Source organism: Lepidochelys kempii, chromosome 1 (assembly GCF_965140285.1).
Source record: "Lepidochelys kempii isolate rLepKem1 chromosome 1, rLepKem1.hap1, whole genome shotgun sequence".
NCBI lineage: Eukaryota > Metazoa > Chordata > Testudines > Cheloniidae > Lepidochelys > Lepidochelys kempii.
Genome location: NC_136380.1, coordinates 111,597,000 through 111,618,610, shown reverse-complemented (window position 1 = coordinate 111,618,610; position 21,611 = coordinate 111,597,000). Strand labels below are relative to the sequence as shown.

The 21,611-nt window shown below is 42.6% G+C and overlaps 1 protein-coding gene across 2 annotated transcripts; it reads right to left on the bottom strand.

The window, feature by feature from the left end:
* Positions 1-311: 311 nt before the first annotated feature.
* On the bottom strand, positions 312-21,402 carry F10 (coagulation factor X). Of its 2 annotated transcripts, XM_073350307.1 has the most exons (8): positions 21,211-21,402; positions 17,598-17,758; positions 15,247-15,271; positions 11,014-11,127; positions 8,766-8,897; positions 6,574-6,869; positions 5,184-5,301; positions 312-1,745 (listed from the first exon to the last, which is right to left on the bottom strand). In XM_073350307.1, the coding sequence occupies exons 1-8, from the start codon at positions 21,287-21,289 to the stop codon at positions 1,198-1,200; spliced, it is 1,473 nt and encodes a 490-aa protein (XP_073206408.1). In that variant the 5' UTR covers positions 21,290-21,402; the 3' UTR covers positions 312-1,197. The 2 variants fall into 2 exon arrangements, with proteins under 2 accessions (XP_073206408.1, XP_073206413.1); XM_073350312.2 differs by lacking the exon at positions 21,211-21,402 and having other exon boundaries at positions 17,561-17,668.
* Between the last annotated feature and the right edge of the window lie 209 nt (positions 21,403-21,611).

Here is a 21,611-nt window from a genome sequence, read left to right as displayed (position 1 = left end):
AATGTTTGCTGGACAAAATGCTAGAAAATTTGACATTTTGAAGAGAGGGAATGAAAAAAGTATTGAACCCCCAGAACTATGTAATTTGATTACAAATTAATCAAAGGCCATAACAGAGTTTCACTTCTTTATAAGGAGCCCGTCATCTTGTTATGTAATGACTTATTTTTAAGCTGTGGGAAGAGGCCCATATTTATTCTCCAACTTGACATAAAGCAGATGCAGTGTGTCAGACTCAGCTGTTTGGGAGGACACAGGCTTTTTCTAGTCTTCAAAGAGATTTTGTTCATATATATATTTGCAAACGCCTATTTACTAAATAAATATAGATAACACTTTATTTTGTTGGTAAATGCAGATATACAACAATATTGCATTTCTATAGAACATGCATTTCACCTACAACATCCACATTAATACTAAATTAATTAATTAATTGTCCACAAAAGAAACAAGAGTGATAAAGTATTTTAAAAAGAGAAACAAACAGATATATGATGAATATATATGATTTCTGGATAAGAATCAAGTTTTTTTTCTATTGACTGTACTCTATGTTTAATTGAAACATAGACATTTTGTTTCTATGAAATACCCAGTTATTTAGTATCAATTGTCTAAGATTTATTTGCTGCACAGTTTTAGCAATGAGTAACCTCTCTGCCTTCTTTAGCTTTTTAATGTGTGTGTATGTATGTGTGTAAGTGTCATTTGGAAGATTAGACCGTTTGCCCTGAGGCCATAAGGCTTTGGAAATGCTCTGTCTAATTTCAGCAATGACCCACACCTATTTTTAGATAAATGCTATTTGTACATTTGTCTTGTCTCTCCCACTCATTATAACTAGAGTATGTTCATCCAAACAAACGAACAAACCCACAACAACCCTACGTTTCCTACAGATCAATTTGGAAAACTGTAAATCAGGAACCCGAAGTGGAATCTAAAAAAAAAAAAAAAAAAAAAAACCACAATCTTGTTTCATGAAAGTCCTTAAATCAAACAGAGCATTGTTTTAAGTGCAAGTACGCATGCTGAAAACCATGTGTTAACTCATGAAGAAACAGTGTTGTAACTCTCTAAAGGAAATAGGAAGCTGTCTGGAAAGAATTTCAGCAGAAGTGCTAAAAAAAACTGAACTCTTATTTATGGATCAGCTGAGTGTCCGAAACATAATGCTAAATTAATTTCATATAATTAAGGGTTATGTCTTAATGTCCTTCTTAGCCAGCCTTGGAACTTTGACACTTTTGTATACACTCCATATTTGCCTTTCCTTGCACATCCTTCTCCCCAGCTGACTATACCAGTAACAAAATAGGTGTCCTTGTATTTAGTAACATGTGGACCCCCACTGTCTCCCTGACATGCATCTTTAGTTACATTGTCATAGCCAGCACAGAACATGTTTTCTGTGATCGCAAAGTTAGTAGTTTGCTTGCATGAATTTCTATCAATATAGGGGACTTCAAGCACTTTAAGTTTGTTGGATACCCGTCCATGTTCAAAAAGACGTCCAAAACCACTAACAGTTCCAGATTTTTGATTCATCAGAATTTCGTTAGCAAATTCCACATCAGGAAGGCATGCCGGGATAACATACCGAGAAAACTTTATAGGTTCCTTTAATTTTATAAGGGCTATGTCATAATCATAAGTTGCCAAAACAAATTTACCATGTACAAATATTTTTTCCACAGAGATCATCATTTCCGTGTTTTCTTCCTTATCTCTGTCCACTTCCCCTGTGTGAAATCATTAAAAATATAATTATTATGAGACACAGTACAACAAATGAAAGAAAACACTTCCTAGAAAAACTAAGGGACCAATACTCCATGGCCTTGCACTTTTTGTAGTCTTTTCTATGGGCAAATCAGATGGACAATCCTTCCAACCTGATTTGGGAGCATTTTACTTGCACTTTGCACAGGAATAGATGACTACAGAAAGTGCTAAACAAGTGGCGAGTTAGGACCTTAGCGTTAAAATGTTGATTTTATTTAGGAATGTAATACAATGTTTTGTTCGCCATTGCCTACCACTTGGGCCATATAGGATAGGCATTCTCACAAGTGTAAATGGGATTTGGCCCTTTATATGGCAACATACAAAATAATTTGGAAACACAGCTTCTTTGTGTTTCAAAATTCTTTAACATTCTCGCTATCAGCAAAAAATAACAGTGTCCCACATATTTTAATGTTGTTGCATGGGGTTTCTTTGGGAACTGGATGGGTTGGGACTTTGGGTTTGATAATGTTTGTAAATTTTCTGGCTTGCTGTTGTACAAAGGGCATTATTTGCTTTTGTTGTATAACTACGAACTATATTTTTGGGAGCCTAAAGCTTGCGATGAGTTCTTTTTGATAAATTAAAACAACAACAACTATTGAACAGGTCATTTTTAGGCCTTTCCAAATTTGCAGCATATTTCAGATCAATATCTAAATGTTGTCAAATACATATATTATTACCACCTTGATGCTATTTGATGAATTCTCCAAGGTTTGGTCTACACACAAAGTCACATCAGTTGAAGTAAAGGTGTGATATTAAACTGATTTAGCTAAACTAGTGCATCTTTATGCATGTATGCTCAGGTTTAAACGTAATTTATATCGGGTGTAAACTAAACTAGTTTAAGTTAAGTCTAAACCAATGTAATATTGTCCACACGCAAAGTTGTATTAGTTTAGGCAAACTGGTTTAACATCACACCTTTCGGTGTACCTTTGTATGTAGGCAACTTCCCAGAGAGAGGGGTTCATCCACAGTCAAGCCGCCACTTCTACATCTAAGAAGGTATATCTGTCAGACCTTGAATCCATATGAAGTACTATAGGAAGGGGTTCTACAGCTTTTGGTCTTTCTGCCAAGACCCTCTGGCCCACTGTCTGTAAGTCTGGTCTGGGCTTCCCCAGCTGCAGCATTCCTGGGAAATATGACCGTCTTAGCTGGCTGCAAAAATTCTCCAAGATAATCAACTCCTACTCTGTTGAGGGTTTTGTAGATTGGCATTAGGATTCTGAGTTTGAGGCAGAAGCAGATGGAGAGCTGATATTTATGTAATGCTATGGGAACCTGAAATATGATTTTAATAATTTATAGATAAACAGATATGATCCATTGTTTATATATAATAAAGATCCTGTGAAAAAAATTAAAGACCCAAACAGAAAAAAGCCCCCATAAAAACCAAAACCAAAGATTGATAACAATGCAAATAACCTAATTCTGAACTGACCACCTTTGTACTTTTCACGTTTTTGTGTGTATTTCCAAAGCACCTTTTGCCGTAGTATTTGTGGGCTCTTATCATTTATTTAACAGAAATCAATATTTCTCAGATTTTGGAATACCCTTCTCCCCAGCTTCCTCCAAATCTACGAACTGCACAGGGCCCATCCCTAAGGGCAGGGTGGGAGGGTATGGTAGACCAAACAGGAGTCAGTCACCAGAGGGTAACCAATACTTACAGGGTGGAGCAAGCTTACAAAAAGAGCATTGTGTGTCGTCCATCACAACCTGAAGACGATGGCACTTGGACCCTGGCTTATCTCGGTCAGGAGTGAATTTCATAGCTGAGGTCTCTATTGAGACTGCCTAGCCCCTATCACTCTCAGAACATGTCTACACAGCAGCTGGGAGGGAGGTGTGATTCCTGGCTTGGATAGAGACAGACATACTAACTCTGCTTAAGTTAGCGTATTAGAAGTAGTATGATAGCTGTGGCAGCATGAGTTAGCTAGCTGCTTGACTGCAATCCTGCCTGACCCCTTGGGTATGTACTCAAGCCATCGCTCGTGCTACCACGGCTCCACTGCTATTTTTACTGTGCTAGCTTTAGGGTGACCAGACAGCAAGTGTAAAAAATCAGGACACTGGTTTCTTTTTGGAAGGGAGGAGTAATACTTGTCTATATAAGACAAAGCCCCTAATATTGGGACATCTGGTTGCCCTAGCTTGAGCAGAGCTAGTGCATATACGTCTACCTGACCTGGGAGTCACACCTCTCAGTTGCTATGTAGGCATATTCTCTGTTACCAGGGAGCTTTGGGTCAACACACCTCTACTGATTGCAGCTGCTGCAGAAGTCCATAAGGGATGAGGTAATCTCTGAAGGAGCTGGGTTGGAGCAGACCACTGGCTTATCACTATCACCTATGTACTATATATGGCTTGCAGGAAAAATGGGGTCTGTTCAGATGGGACAGACAACTCCTCCATTCTGGCTTTGGTTTAATTTGTAGCTATTGTTTTGGAATGGGCTGCTTCTTTTTCTTTGCTCCTTTGAAGACTTTCGTATTGAAGAATCAATACGAGGTTTTAGAGTGTGATCTAAAGATGGTGAGGCAAGGGCTCTTTCTTGCATTCTTTTGGAGAGTGTTCCAAGGTCTTGGAGGTGATTTTGTATGTGAACTAGAGATTAGATACTGCTATGCTGGCTTTTTGAAATGCACCAGGATAGTTGCTGAAGTGGTACTCTCTTGAGTACATCTTCAGTGTGATTGCATTGATTTCTGCCAGAATTCATGGTCACAGCAGCAGTGCCCAATGGTTCATGGTGCCAAAAATGGCAGATATTATTCTATCATCAGAGTAATTTAACCTCTGTCCATCACCACCAGGAGATCCCCTGTCAGTCTCACCAGTGCAGTTTCAGAACTCTCCCATCGGCTTAGAGCGGCTACATGGGAGACCATACAGCGGCGCAGATGTGCCATTGTAAGCTCTCTAGTGTAGCCATAGCTTAAGTTTCCTTTAGCTTAAACCTGTTTCAGTTAATTCATCTTAACTTTCCCGAGTGTCCTAGTGTAGCTAAAGCCTGAGATTTCAGAGTTTCTGGCTGGTAAAGAGGGTGAGATTTTGGAAAAGGCATATTCTTAGTATCTTGAGGAGAGAAAGGAGGGGTAAAATTGCTAGAACTATTGTTCTTTATCATGTCCACATAGTTCACCAAGAGGAAAAAGAATTTCCACTGATGCCAGCTACAAAGTGAATCACTCATTTCCGTACCAGTCCAGGGACAAATTGAGGCAATCATGATAGCTGACAAGACAAAATGAAAATCTATGAGGAAAGAAGTAGAAAGCATCCTGCATATGGAGATTAGAGGACAGATTGTTAGTCATTAATACCTGTTCTTGTACTAAAGGAATAAAATAATAACAGTCACTTACCGACAACAACTTTAATGATTTTAGATTGGTTTATGCAGTGAGCTGCAGTAAGTATATAGAACTGGTTCAGAATTGTCCCTCCACAAAACCCTTCCTTGTCTTCATTTATTAGAAGAGCCTGCAAGGAGATAAAATGGATGACTCCAGAGGATAGAAAAACATAAGAATTCATAAATAGCTGGTTAAAATTAAAGCAACCGTTCCTTCATAGGTAACAGGTTTTTACATACTGTACATACATACAACTACAATACATACACCCGGTGTGTGTATATACAGGCAGTCCTTGGACTTATGACAAATTGGTTCCTGAGAATCGCATCGTAAGTTGAAAACATTGCAACTCAAATCCCATAGGAACACTGTGGGATCGAGCATCAAAGTCGGAACCGACATTGTACAGTTGGAACGGGATGTCAATTTACAAACGTCGTAAGTGCTGTTCCGTCATAACTCGAACATCATAAAGTCAAGGACTGCGTGTATTTGTATCTGCCCAGCAACAGTATATATACACCCCTGCTGTCGTTCAAACAACCCCCCAACTTCTCCAAGCCATCATCAGAAGCAAGCTCCCTACAGGCCAGGACACACCAACTCAAACTGGCATCAGAGCCTGCCAGAACAGATGATGCAAAACCTGCAGATGTATCCCCACTGCTACAATGATCACTATCTCCCACAACACACCTTTCAAGATCCGTGGGTCCGACACGTGCCTATTACAACACGTGGTGTACCTCATCCAGCGCACTAAATGCCCCAACAACTATGTGGGTGAAATCCGACAGTCACTACTCTTCGAATTAACACACAGAAAAATGATAAAAGACAAAAATACCACATCAGCTGAGGGTGAACACTTTTCACAAAGGGATCACTCTATATCTGACCTATCAGTCCTCATGCTCAAAGGAAACGTGCACAATACCTTCAAAAGACGAGCCTGAGGACTTAAATTCATAACTATCCTAGAGACTAAAAATCATGGACTGAACAGAGACACTAGATTTATGGCTCGCTGTAACAATTTGTAACCCATTAACCCACAGTCTCTCTCCCCACCCCTCCTGCCTTCAGCCCAGCATTTTTTGTTCCTTCTCCCCCCCTGCCCCATGACTGGAGAGCTGGTAACAGGCCACCTCACCATGAATGGTCCCTCGCAATGTGTGTTAACTACTTATACTAAACAATTTGTTCATCTGAGTACATTTCCCAGACCTGAGGAAGAGCTCTGCGTACGTTTGAAAGCTTGTCTCTCACCAACAGAAATTGATGCAATAAAGGATAATACCTCCCACACTTTGTCTTTCTAATATCCTGGGACCAACACAGCTACAACATTACTGTGTATCTCTCTATGTGTAAGATATAAAACATATATATTTACCTGCCATGGACATTCACCAGGCAAGCAGTCATTACCACCTACTATCCTCGTATGAAGGTTTGGAGACACGTTAGTTTTAGGATCATTCTCTGTTCTATTGGGAGCTTTTGTTTCATTCTGAAGAAGAAGATCTGGACTGTCTGCGATACTGGTGATGTTTCTGTGGCTTGTCCCATTGTTGCTATACAGTTCATTGGGGTTGCCATCTTGTTCACTGGTAACACTGCTACTGTTACCAAATGAAATCACTGACCTCTTTTTTCTCTTCACATAAACTTTCCCACATGGGAAAGGCTCTGTAAGGACAACGATGAAAAGTTAGGATTTGATGTCCTAACAATACGGTAACTTTAGACATTTAAATGTACACTAGTCCCTTCAGGACAGCTAAGTTGAGTGGAGAGTTTCATGGTTAGAAAGCTCAATATGTGACCTTTCTTGTTCTTCTATTCATTTGTAATGTCCAAGTACATTTATTGATGTTTGTTTTTTATCCTGAACAAACGATTTCAGTGCACTTTTTTTTAAACTTCCAGAAGCTCAGCATTCATAAGAAGTCCTACAGTAAACAAATGTGTGCCTAGGAGGGAGGAAAATGATTTGTATGTAAATAGGTATCACTTTCAGGGTTTCAAATGTTTGTATAAATAATAGAAAGAAGAGAAAACATACTCTATAAATGACAAAAAAAAATAGTGTAACCATGTCCTTTAAAAGCTGAATCATTTACCAGGTTATCTTTAGAACAGCAGATTCCATGAAATTTTTCAAGACACCAGCAGGGGCTTGGCAGACAGCACAGAGCCTAAGACCAGATTGGACCAAAACCAATCGCATTTCTGTTGTTCTAAGGCATGTCCACAGTGCTAAGTTTTATGCACAGTGCTCAATTTCTATAGAGACAATGGTGAGCAAACAATTTCACTGAAAGTATGCTTTCAAAATCTTTAAAATGAAATGTTCTCAATTATTCAAATTGTTATGATTATGCATCCACTCTTACAAAAAATGAGTATTTGGGCAAAGTGCTATATTTTAGGACTCATATGACTCCTTTAAACATAGGTGTTTTTTTTTAAAACTTATAAAGGATGTCATAAACTCCATCATTTATTCTGATTAAATAAATTATTTTTTAATTTAAGATTAATAATATCTGAGGAACTGAATACCATCATTGTTATGTAAGTAGAGCTTGGTTGTTTTATAAATAATGTAAGTGTATATTAATTTATAAGGTTAATCTATATTAGTATGACCCAAGCAGTTTATAAATGTAGTATTTTGTGTTCACTTTTTTTTTTTTTTTTAAATGGACCAAGCTCTACTTGAGGGAAAACTGTTTAAATGAGAAACAATTGCAAGTATAGTTTTCTGTCACCTGTGCTCTCTGTGCATTCAGATAATCACTATGGGCCATATCTTGCAGAAGGATGAGTGTCTTTGACTCCCATTCAGTTGGATTTGAAGGTGCTCAGCCCCTTCCAAGGATCACAGGCAGGAGGCCTTAAAAATGCGAACTAGGCATCACCAGTGCCAAATCCAAATTGTTCATGCCACCAAAGTATCCTAGACCACCAAAAGGCTGGTTTTCAATATACTAGAAATCTCATCACCATCTGCAACATCAAGTGGCAGGACAGGATCCCCAACACTGAAGTCCTTGCAAAGTGCCAAATCCCTGGGATCGAAAGCATGCTCATCAGAGCTCAACTTTGCTGGGTCAGACACATGGTCCACATGGAGGTTTCCCTTATACTGAGAGCGGCACTCTTCTGCCAACTGAGCACGGGAACCTGCTCTAAGGGTCAACCCATCCTCAGGTATAAAGACATCTTGAGGGCCAATTTCATAGTGTGCAAGATAGACATTAAAACCTGGGAACTCTTTGCACTGGGCAGACCCTGATGGAAGGGTCTGTGCCATGAGGCCACATCCACTTTTGAGGAGTGGCGTGTGAGGTCTCTGCAGAAGACAAGAGCATGTCGTAAAGCCAGCACCTCAAACCCTCCCCCCAGTGGCGACTACCCTTGCAAGACATGCAACCACATTTGCAACTCCCCGATTGGACTTGTTTCCCATGTGAGAAGCAATAAAAACCAAACCAACCCAGAACTCAAGTCAATACTAGCTGAACTCTCATCCATCAAAGCAAAGTGAGTATCCATCATCATCAATGCATTACTTCATACCTGTCGGAATACAAGATTTTTCATCTGGTCCCAGAATATAGCCAGTGGCACAGAAGCATACAACACCGTTTCTTTCAGGTCTGCAGAAGTGGCCACAATCGCCATTGTTCAGCTTGCAGTATTTTGGTATAACTACATAAAAGACACATGTGTGTGAAAATGACAAAGAAATGGTGACTTTATAAAGGCATATGCAGTTGATAATTCTTGTAAATTTGGGCCAGAGCCTTTGTCTTTTTCTTTGCAATGTTTCAAACATGCCTCTGGCAGATGCATTATTCCTCATGTTGCAATAGTGCCCAAAACGTGCTAGACATTTTCAAACCACAGATGAAGACACAGTCTCTGCCCCAAAGAATGGATAGTTTAAAAAGGCAAAGACAAACAAGTGGTGGGGGAAAGGAGTATAACATACAAGCAAAGAGATCAGGGTGCTGGTAGGCATGTTATTCCTCCCTCCCCTTATACTTCATATCCCTCATTGTTCTCCCCAAACCAATTCCAGGCCTCAATTCCGATAACCTTCACCCTTCTCTCCCAGCATTTGAGAAACATTACCCATTCACTCACAAGATAAATAAATAAGTGGATGACTTTTTCCATTTGGTTATGTCTACACTACAGCCTATGTTGACAAAACTTATGTCGCTCAGAGGTGTGAATATTCCACCCCCTTGAGTGACATAAGTTACACCGACAGAAGCATTTGTGTGCACAGCAGAAATTCTCCTGCTGACATAGCTTATGCCACTGGTGAAGATGGTTTTTTTTATGCCAAGGGGAGAGTGTCTTTACCAGATATGCTGCAGCAGTTCAGCTGTATCGGTACAGCTGCGCTGTGAAGCACTGTACATATAGAGATATCGTTAGTTTCCTGTAGCTGTCCCAGTAGAAGTGAGTATTCAGGAAGGATTTAGATGAAGAGAGGGAACCTCAAGGAGAATGGGGTGCCCAGGATAGAGAGTCACTGCATTATCTTCTGTAAATCAGTCTCCCCTGATTTGCCTCTTCCTCCTCTTGCTAGACAATAAGTAGTGTAATACCAGATGAATTGTATCTGGGAGCGCAAATAAAGTGCTTTTATATTAGTTAGGTCCTGCAATCCTTACTCATCCGAGCATTCTTACTGAATTCAGCCTGATTGTGAGGTAAGTATTACCCACATCAATAAGGGTTGTAGGACTGGGCACCTGCTTTGCAACATTAACAGAAGTTTTTGAGCATTTTTTAACCATATCTATTTGCAAAGACATGGTAGTTTAATGGCTTACTGCACTGGCGTAGGTCCTAAGCCAGTGTGGCAGAGCTCTGACCTTGTCCCCGTGGGTCCCGCGCTTCCAGGCGGTTTATGCTAGCTTCAGAGGCTCACTGCAACCTTCCACGTAGCCCTTTTCTCTCTAGGACCAGGGATACAGTCTACTGAGCCTTTTTCATCATAAGCCAGCAATGGAGGTTGGTGAGAAAATTCCCACAGTCTCTGTTGCTACTATGGCCTCATGCCAAAACAGTTTAGCCTCCTGTCCTGACAGGGACCTGTTTTCCCCTCCCAGGAAGTGTTTCTGTAGTGGCGGGTTGAGGGGGGGGCGCGAACCTGGGCCTGCCCTCTACTCCAGGTTCCGGCCCAGGGACCCTAATGATAGCAGCTGTTGGCAGCCAACCTTTTACTGCCAGAGTTGCTATATTTCCCTGGGCCACTTCCCCACAGCTCTCCTGCTTCTTCTTTCTTTACCCTTACCTTAGGGCTCCCTTACCAATGACTTGAGGGTGTCTTCATTAACCAGCCCTTCAATCACACTTCCTCTCCCCTGGCTCCTCCCTGCCTGACTGGAGTGAGCCCTTTTATATTATCAGAGGGGCCTTAATTAGAATCAGGTGGTCACATTAGCTTAATGGCCTCACCTGACTCTTTGCAGGTTAATTGGAGTCAGGTGTTCTTATTAGCCTGGAACAGCCCCTGCTCTGGTCAGTCAGGGAACAGAAAACTGTTAATCCAGTGGCCAGTATATCTGCCTTCTGCTACTCTGCTGTAGGCTTCGCCCGCCCACTTCCTGGATCCCAATAAGGCTAGTCTGCTGTACCCAGCTGGCCTGGGTCTATTACAACAGGTATTGTTGGTTTCAGACCTGTCAAAACTTTCCAACCCATATTCTATCATTTATTCCTTAACTCTAAGGAAATGAGAAATATTGTCTACCCATTGGTTCTTTGAATATTTCATCACCATCCTACAGTAAAAACAAAAACCTACCAGATTCACAGTTTTTGCCCTGATATCCATCCAAGCATGTACAAGTGTATGTGCCAATTCCATCTTTACACGTTGCACCATACTGACAAGGATTGAGTTTGCACTGGTCCCCATCTACAAAAAGAGGCCACAGAAGCTTTTAAGATACAGCATAAACATTTTTATTAAGATTTGAAGTATTCCTGGATGATGAACTTTGTTACTGTCCTTTTTGTTATTTGTATTTAAAATGTTATCTCAAGATAACCCTATGAGATTTAAAACTGCATTTCCCAAAGGGTCCTAGAGCAACAGTAAACAATGACACCTGGAATACAGTTTAATATCATGCACTAGCCTTATCATGCATGTACATTTTGTGCTGCTTTGACATTTGTATGTAATGGATCATGTTCCGAACAGAAACAAAATGTTCAAAACTTCCCATAAACTGGAAATTCCCGAAAATTTTCATTTTGGAACCACCACCACATGGTGTATCGAAATGAAATATGCTCTGCGGACCCTGGCAGCCCCTGACTGAAATTTACATGATAATTGCCAGTTTCACAGATGCCTAGCACTGAACAGCGGTTGCGAAAGTGACAGAATTCCTATGCAAGCCCACCACACAGATTGCCCCAGGCTGGGCACCCCAGGACTTCCAGGGTCTCAGGCCAGCTGGCTCCCTGGGCAGCCCAGCTGTCAGGACAGCTGTATCACTAGGTTGTGGGAGTTGGGCAGTCCAGCGAGCTGGCTGGCCGGGAAGTTTGGAAGCACTGGGGCCCCCAGCCCAGGGATAAACCACATGCCAGGGCTGCCCCAGAGGTGCAGCTCCTGAAACATGTCCCAGGATTTTCAGGCTCTTAGCTCTGCAGCATGGAGTCTGGAAGCCTTGAGAACCCCATCTTGAGATGGAGCTCCCAGGCATTCCAAGATCCCTACTTAGACTCAGGAACCTAGATTGAGATCCCCTGGCTAGAGCCTGGACTCTTAGGGTTTCCATGCTCCCCAGCAGAAAGCCTGGAGTCCCTGAGAACCCTGGCTCAAGCCAAGCCTCTCAGAGCTTCCAGGCTCCCTGATGCAGAGCTGGGAGCCGAGCCAGTTTACAGCAGGTGCTCCCAGGCTTACATTTCATGGCAAGGAGCCTGAAAACCCTGGGCTCCCCAGCAGCCCCCAGGTGAGCTGTGGTTCAAACAAGTGGTTCACTGAAAGTTCATCAAACCTGATAAGTTTCCGCAAAACATTTTGGGTTCCAAGAATTGGTATTTTCTGACAAAAGGCTGCTAGAAACTCCTGACCAACTCTACTCATGTATTGTAAAGCATAACTCTGCCTCCTACAGAAAAGGCTTCGATACTACTTCATTGTCAGAGAGTGCAACATTTGTGCTGAGGGTTGTGAAGGCCAGATAACCCCAAAGATCTTAGGGGACACCCAAAATCTTCAGATAACAGGAGAGATGGCTCAGGAGTGTCCCCTATTCTGCTGGTATTTTTCCTTGTATTATCTAGCCGTGGTATTGCAGTCCCCAAGCAATCAAAATCGTGAGTCAGGCCCCTACAAAATCATGTGATTGGCTGAAAATTCATGAGATTTAAAAAAAAATTAATAAATTTGGTGTTCCTATGATTTGTCTTGCAGCCATTGAGCCTTTAGGGGTCACATTTTCAAACTCTTCTCCACGGCCACGATGTTTTTTTTAAAATGATAACTGAGATTCTTACCTAATCTGGGGTTTTAAGAAAAACACCAAATATTGTGACAGTTGACACCCCTGCAGCAGGGACGCAAAGACAACCACGAACATGGGAGTAGAGTGGTATACCTGCAGTGCTTTATTACTAAATTACCTCCCCTCTGTGCCTCTTTGAACTTGGGCTGCCACCATTATCCCCTGTCTTCCTCTCCTTGGGCTGCCTCTTTACAGGATAATCAGGAAACCAAGTGACTTTCCGGCTTATCTGCCACAGGGTCATAACCACAGTTAACTCGTTTCCCATTCTTAGGGTATATCTTCACTGAAGAGTTAGCCTGGGCTATAGCTTGGGTGTTGCCCCAACCCCTGTTCTGTCTACACAGAAAAACCTCTAACTTGGTCCTGAAGGTGCTTTAGGCCTGTGCTAGCAGGCATGATTGAGAATATAGGCTTGAGCTTGGGTTTTGCTTCAGCCTGGGCTGGCAACCAACCTACTTTGCAGTGAGAATGCAGGCTTATCAAACCCAGGTGCTGCTGGACCTCTAAGTTTATCCACAATTCTACCTGGACTGTACTTTCTCTTCTACCTCCCCGCTCTTTCTGCGCTGTAAATCACCTACACTGGCTCAGCGTATTAACCCTACATTAGTCTGCTCCATTTTTGCTGAATTTCCACTGCGTTTGAACTGAGATGCAGTTCAAGAAATCCTCTTCCTGCGCTGCCAGTTGGCCAGAAGCGGACACTGGCCTTCTGGTAAAGATGTGATAACAGTAAGACCCATCCTTTGGGGAAATGTACCCCAAATGACACTTTTATGTCTAGTGGACAGGAAAGAACCAGAGGAGCAGAGAAGTCAGCCTGGTATACTACAAATCACGTTGTGGTTTGCAGAGTGAATTCCGTAATGACATTCTTGTTAAAAGTGCCTGCTGCCACATGCTGTTTGATTTCCCTTTCAGAACTGTCTGTATTAATGAATAGCTCTGATTGGAAGTCATTTGCATACAGTATTGTTCTCATGTCACTGCCAGACAGCAGCTCTATGCCAGGGGCAGAGAGAGAGCATGCTCACCCTGTGAATGAATTCATAGAGCAGCTCAGATTAATGCACTGCTAAGAACCATGGAATATCCCACCAGAAACCCATCCCAGCACATGGGTCTGGCACAGTTGGTGCTTTGCACTGGGGATGCTCTACCTGGGCTAGGCTAGCTTGCGCTAACTCTGCAGTGAAGACATATGTGCTGTCCTGTGTGTGTTGGAGGTAGGGTTACTACCTTTGAAATGCAAAAAAAGGCAACCCCCCTCCAAGGCAAGTCCGCCTCAAACAAAAGGCAACTCCACAACCCCCGCTTCTATAGTCAATTACAGTATCTAGAGAGATAATACACATAGATAAGATTGATCATATTGCACATCTCCTTGCTCTCACATGACTCATACCCTCTCTCACACACGTGCGGTGCGCTTGCGTGTTGGTGGCCAGACAGCTGCCATATTTTCCAACTGTTTTGATCTGTTATTGCTTAAACTGCGCAAGTGGGAACACTGCAGCTTCTTTAGCTGGACACAGAAGCCTTTAACATTAGATATCCCAGTGTATTATGATAATAATGTAAATCTTTAGACCCATGTAAAAAAAAAACCCCAGCAGATTAAATTATTTTTCTGGCAACTGGCAAATCCATTAAATAAAACCTGGCCAGGCTGGTCAAATACTGGCCAGGTGGTAACCCTAGTTAGGAGTGATGAGGAAGGCCAGGTGCTTCTTTGCCATCATGAAGAAGACCCTTGGAATTGGGTAGGGGAAGATTTGACTTAGTGAACAAAGGAGAGGCGCGATGGGGTACGGGTACAGGAAGCCAATGGGCTCCTTTTAAAATCAGAAAATGGTAAGTAGTGGTGTCCCAGGGCTTGGGAGTGGTGTGCGTGTGAGATGTGTCCTTTAGGTTTGAGTCTGGGGAACTTGAAAGTCCAGACCTAAGCAAAAGGGCTGATTTGCTGTGAAATCCCTGTGTACTGGACTCCACAGTCCCGGTTTAATAAATTACTAAATCAGTAATGGTCACCATGCAAACACCATTGCAAACTGAAGCTTCTAGGGGTCACACAGCTGCGTTGTTTACTTATCAGTCAACAAATCTTTTCTTTTTCTTTTCTTTTTTTTTTATAAAGTGTGTTTCTCTCAGGGCTTGTCTACACTTACCAGAGGACTGGCACTGTGGCGATTGATGCATCAGCGGTCAATTTAGCGGGCTAATGAAGACCCACTAAATCGACCGCAGATCGCTCGCTTGTTAACTCCTGTACTCCATCTGACCGAGAAGAGTAGGGGGAGTCGACGGGAGAGCATCTCCTGTTGACGTTGCATAGTGTGGACCCGGCAGTAAGTAGATCTAAGCTATGTTGTCTTGAGTTATGCTATTCACATAACTCAAATTGCATAGCTTAGATGGACTTTTCCCTGTAGTGTAGACAAGGCCTCAGTGTCCAAAATGTTGTAATATATATTCTCTAAGGTTTAAGAACAAAGTACAATTAAAGTATTCCTTACCTATATATTTATTCCAGAACTCATCCTAATGGGGAAAAACAACAGATAGGCAGAGATTAGTGAATCAGACTCTAACACAGAAGCTTTCATACAAATATACTAAAAATAGTTTTGTTTAAAGACACAGTTAAAGTGGAACTTCTTAAGTTGGATGTAAATACAGGCCCTTGCAGTGCAGTGTTCTACTTTAACTGAGTCTTTAAACAAAACCATGAAGTCTAGACATTTTTGTATCAGTGAAAGTTGAGCTACTCATCTAATAACCTGATCCCAGAGGGGGTTTTAAGAAAAAAAACCCACCAGATACAGGGAGAATTGGCAACACTGCAATCTATGGTGGGAGAATATGGCCCTGGTGATGTTTTGTATCTCAATTAGCTATGATCCTATATAAAGTTAACACTGAAAGAAGGCAAAGTGCTATTTTTTTCCTCTCTCTCTCATGGCCTCTTTTCTTTCAGTTTTCCTGGTTAAATATATAGCTTATCATCATATATTGCTTCTTGTAGATGTTTGCCACAGCTGAGCTAACATTTCTTAATTAGTCCACTTCCTAATATTTTGTGAATTTCATAGTGCAACCCAAACAATGCTTTAACAGACCTTGTTGCCTTAGGAGAAGAATAGTTGTAAGAAGTGAACTTGTTTGACTTCATGGAAGTTATTTGAATCCTGTGGTGGAAGAATAGGGCCATAATGCTCAATTATAAAGAGAAAAGTGACAACAACCCATGTTCAGGTCACAGTCAGCCTGAAGATCCTCCCCTACACTCCATTTACAATCCATAACCCGAACCACAATCTTCCCTTAAAATCCTCCTATGCCCTATGGCTCAGAGCAGACTCCCTATTTTCTGCCAGGGATACAGTATAAAATGTGGAAAAAAGAAAAGGAGTACTTGTGGCACCTTAGAGACTAACAAATTTATTTGAGCATAAGCTTTCGTGAGCTACAGCTCACTTCATCGAAAATGCGGGAATATAAATGTTACATCCAAGTTACTAACCTTCAGGCTATGTGGCTCTGCTTTCTTGATTTTTCTCTCACTTTCTGTTCCATCTTGCCTCTACCCTCCCCCTAGTTTCTTTGTGCTCTTCCCCCAATGCCTCACCCACCTTTTGAAATACGTCTCCTCACCAAATTTCACTCTTTGCCTTCCAAACATTTTGTGTTCCCTTCTCTAGTCACCCCAATCCCCTGAAGTCTCTCTGGTCCCCATCTCTCCGTCCCTCTCCTTAACTCCCACATCTCTTTCCTGCTCCTTTGCCTTTCTCATTCCTGGTTTCCCTACTTGTGGCCTCCTATTTCTTCTCTGGCTGGCTCAGCCTTCTTCCTGCTGCCAAGAGTCAGGGCAAGGCTGGGACTCAGAACATAGGCTCTAAAACTAGCATTGGGATAAGCTTCCTCTCTGGTGAGGAAGGGGACATGGACTCTTCAAGGCCAGCCTAATAGATAACCTTCCTGCTGCCCAAAGGAGTCACTCTCCCTCTCCAAGACCTAAGGGGACGCTTTGGTTTTGCACAGGCAGAAAGCCAGCTGGAGAGTCAGATTATCACATGAGGACACTGAAAGGAGGTCATCATCCAGTATAGTCAGTAAGCCAGGCTGACAAGAACGGCCAGTAGCACAGTCGACCTCAGTTTGAGCCCATGAAAAGACATCAGATCATCGAGTCCAGCCTGCTACAAGGTCCCTGATCCTCAGCTGATGAGCCTCAGCGTAAATTACAGCTGCACAGCAGCAGCTTTATCTTACACCACAGAGACAAGTTCTATGTGGAATAGCGAATCCAGCCCTTAAATGTCTGAGAAGTACCAGGCATTTGAGATAAGCTTGGTTAATATCTTACGAGAACTTTCTCCTCGGCAGTGGTTGCCATCTCAATCAGCCTTCTTGTACTCTTTCCATCTCATTTCAAATCTCATCTGAAGACATCTGTTCTGCCTGGCCTGTATTTCTTAATGCAGAAAGGGGCTCCACTGAACACACGCAGAGCTCAGGAGGGGTTGAGAATCCATCCTTTCAATATTTTATTCTAACAGTGTTAGAGATGCTCTAAGTAGGTCACTGTCTAAACTAAACAGATCAGAACCAGGTAAAAGTGAACAGGTGGCTTTAACATGATCTGATCTGGCAAGACCTGAACTAGGACTGGATGCCTTTTCAGATGTTGTACGTTTCACTCTGCTCCTCTGATGTTATAAAACTAAACTTTGCCATTCAGCCCACTTCTAATATTTAAAACAGAAAGAGCTCTAAATCACTCTGTGGGTTTAATGCTATAAGTAACTAGTGATATTAGGGGCCTTTCACCTGAAGGCCTACTTGTTTCATGTTGATTTGTCCTTACAGTTTTCTCTGTGTCTTCGAAGGCTTCTCTGGCTTCTTCTTTTGAGCAGCGTTCCTCATAACATTCTCTTTCAATGTTCCCTTTCTTCAGCTCCTCGAAAAAGGAATTAGCACGCTTTGTTCTTCCCAAAAACTTGTTTGCATTTTCTTCCTGTAAAAACACTAAATGGAAAGGAAATGACATGTATCATTTTAAAACTGATGCCAAAGAACTCCATTAGAAAGGAGTCAATAAGTTGAGTAAAAAAACACATAACAAACCCGAATCTCTTTCTAGGCACCATTACCCAAAGCAGAATAAAAGATTCTGACCCATATGTATCAACTCCTTATGCCAGCAAGGTATATCCCAGTATCCCTCCGAAAAGCCTGTTCAAACAGTTGCCCCTTGACAGGGTGTGGATGGACCCTGAAATTCTGTCTTACTTCACTTAATCTTGAAAATAAGAAAATGCAAATTGCTGCTTACGTTTTGCTTTTTGATTCCCTGCTCTAGCACCAAATAAAGTCTCTCACACACCCACCAGGGCTGCACAGCCCAAGCCAGGTTTCCCACACAGCAATTCCTCCTGGCTGCCGGGGGCTGCTGTGGCACTGACAGACGGGAAGACCATGTCCGCCTGCTTTGTTCTGAAAGCTGGTGAGCGAGCAGCAACAGTGGCTGCTTCAGGGGCTCATTGGCCAGGAGGTGGATGGGACAGAGACTCCAAGAGGAATGAAATGGTAAGACAGGGATTCAAGGAGCTCACGGGTGAGACTGTTCCAGGAGCCCTGCCCCAGCCAACACAATCCCCAAGACTCCAGGCTTTCTCCGCCCGCATCTTCCCAAATGCTCCTGTGCTGTCCCAGGCTCTCCTTTCAGACCCAATAACACCCCAGGTTGCCCTCAATAATATCCCCATCTAATTGAAATGTCAGGGTAAGGTGATTATAATTGCATTCTGGTATTTAACTAACAGTGGCTACATATGAACATTGTGTCTAGCGCAGGTGGGGTCTGAGCTCATTTGTTTTAATAAGAGCAGAGCATAATGGTAAATATTTGAGAATGGCTGCCCCAGAGGTTAAAAGGGCAGCTGCTATTTTATTAAATTGGAGAAGCAGTTCCCACAGGTCCATCTCAGCCACTTGAATGCATGAACAGTGCTGTTACTTCCAGAAGGGGGCAGGAATACATGCACGTAAATCATTATATTATTACCAGAGTCAACTATTGAGTGTACTAATCATCATCAGTTACTGTGCTGTAAACGCTGACATGCTGGTGGGTTTTGATAAACATACTGAACTCAGAAAGAGTGTTTTTCACACCGCAGGTCAGTGGCAGAGTTGGGGCTAGAATGCAAGTCTTATGGCCTCATGCCCTATCCAGTGGATCATGCGGCCTCCCTTGGCATAGAACATGCAGTTCCTGGACTGTTTTGTTGTACACCTGATTATTATTAATTGATTATTTTTATTAACTATGCACTTTAATGATCACTAAGGGAAATAAAGGGTTGTTACAAGGAGAGAGAAAAATTGTTCTCCTTAACCTCTCAGGATAGGACAAGAAGCGATGGGCTTAAATTGCAGCAAGGGCCGTTTAGGTTGGACATTAGGAAAAACTTCCTGTCAGGGTGGTTAAGCACTGGAATAAATTGTCCAGGGAGGTTATAGAATCTCTATCACTGGAGATTTTTAAGAGCAGGTTAGATAAACACTTGTCAGGGATGGTTTAGATAGTACTTAGTCCTGCCATGAGTGCAGGAGACTGGACTAGATGACCTCTCAAGGGTCCATCCAGGCCTATGATTCTATTAATTAGATTTGAGACAGTTGGTGTTTTGTTTTCAGGGGGAATGGCTGGATCAGCCTCAGCAGGCCAGATTTTGCCAGCGTTACCCACATTGGGTAGTACCTTACTGCCTCACGGATTCCCATTGATTTCAGTAGAACTACAGCCAGGATGTGGTCTAACTCTTTGTCAGTGTAGCTGTTGGTGTCTGGCTAAATGATTTACAGCCCATAGTTCACTCATTATCTTGCTTATCCTTAAATTAGTTTTCCTGCTCTGTAGTTGTGAGGAAGTGACAGGAGGCAGCTATGTACTAGTGTGGTTTTAATCGCTAAATGTTGCCGCCACTGCCGATTATTACAGCTAGGAATGGTGTATTTATGACCCAGTCTGTTCTGTCTGTGAGGCTGATCTCTTGCATCCCTAAATATTCCTGCCTCAAAACATAGTAGGCTGTTTGCCTGGTAAAGCAAAACAGTTGAGAAACATGCAAAGAGAGTCTTTTTGGAATCTAAACAGGCTGGCAAAGAAATCGCCCAGGGCAGAATCCTTGGAGGCTGATTTTGTACTTAGGAACTATTGGGTAGTTGTTTGTTTTAAGCAGTGTTTGGCTTGTTGGCAACTGCAGCACAATAGCACTGAGGACTTAAAGAATGGATAAAGGAAAAGCAAATCTTCTGGTCTATTTAAGGTCCCCAGGATGGCCCCCTTTCCATAGGATCTGAGCACCTCAAAGTCTTTAATGTATTTATCCTCACAAGTGCCCTCTGCGGTAGGGCAGTGCTCTTTTGCCCATTTTACAGATGGGGAACTATGGCACAGAGTGACTGACACAAGGTCACACAGGGAGTCTGTGACGGAGCAGGGAATTGAACCCCTGGCTTCTGGAGTCCCGCGCTAGCTCCCTCTGGTCTCATTTGATTTAGGAAATTATCCACCAACCTGGCAACTCATTCCCAGGAAGCTGCAGAGGATGTACATTCCTTACAAGATGGTATTGTAGCTTTGGGGGCGTACGCAGTTTGACATTAGCCCTTTTTAAATTAAAATATAAACAACAGCAAACACTAAACCCTAAAATGCCTGTCTTCTTGCTCTCCCCTCTCTCCCACTCTTATACAGATCTTTATTCCTTTTCCTTCCCCCTCCCCCATTTTGGTTTTTGTCTCTCCTTTCCCTGTAGTGTTCTCTCACAAGCTTATCTGCCTCTCCTCAGACTCCTTTTCACATGCTTTGAAGAAGTCAGGGGAGGCACAGAGGCAGAGACTTCCCTTCCTACTGTCTGGAGCCACATCTCATTTCTTCTAATTGTTGGTTTCCCTTCTCCACTCTCCCATGCATTTCCCCCTTCCCTTTTATGTCTCCATTCCCCCTCCTCCAGTCTGCTGGGTGGAAAGGGACTACCCTCCCTCTCACTAGCTTCTGGGTTGAAGGGTAGTTTTTCTCCAAGGTGGGAGGTGTTGTTTTCTGCCTACCTCATCTCTGTGGGAAGAAACATTTCCTCTCTTTTTTCCTCTTTGCCACAGACAGGGTTTTATCTCCAGGTACTGCCTCTGCCCCACGCTTATCTGCCCCACACCATGACTGGGAAAACTGAAAGTGTGGCCATGACATTAAAACTCTAGGCAAACCAGTTCATAGCGACAGTACCTGGTGCTGAAACTGATCACACACACGCTGCAGGTATGAAACGCCAACATGTAAGATGTCTGAGACACTCAAGCATGGGGGGGGGACTTCCCTGGGCTTACTCTGCTCCTGTCCTGCCACATAAGAGCTCATTCCTCACGTAGAACCCCAAACCAGCCTCAGAGGCAAAAAGTCAAGATTCTCTTACCATTTCCTTCAGCTTGCAGGAGACCTGCTATGGAAGTGGAAAGCAGTATGAGGAGCAACTGGCCAGCCATGACACTCATCTGTAGAAAACAGTTTTCTCTCTCTCTTCCCACACTGCAGGGCTGTCACTGACCAAGGTTTAATCAGTACCAGACTTCCTGTTATGTGCTTTGCTGTGCTGTACTTCTTATCACAACAAATAGTATTTATGCATGTTTGGACGTGGATTGTCCAACTTAACATGCTGATTGGATGGCTGGGCCTTTCTTGGCGATGTCATAGCCAGAACTGAATTAAAGAAATCTGGAGTCCTAACCCCAGGAAAAATGAAATGTTCTTCTACTTACCTCTGGCCCTGACATACAGGAAGCGGGAAAGCTGATCTGTATTTATGGGACTAAT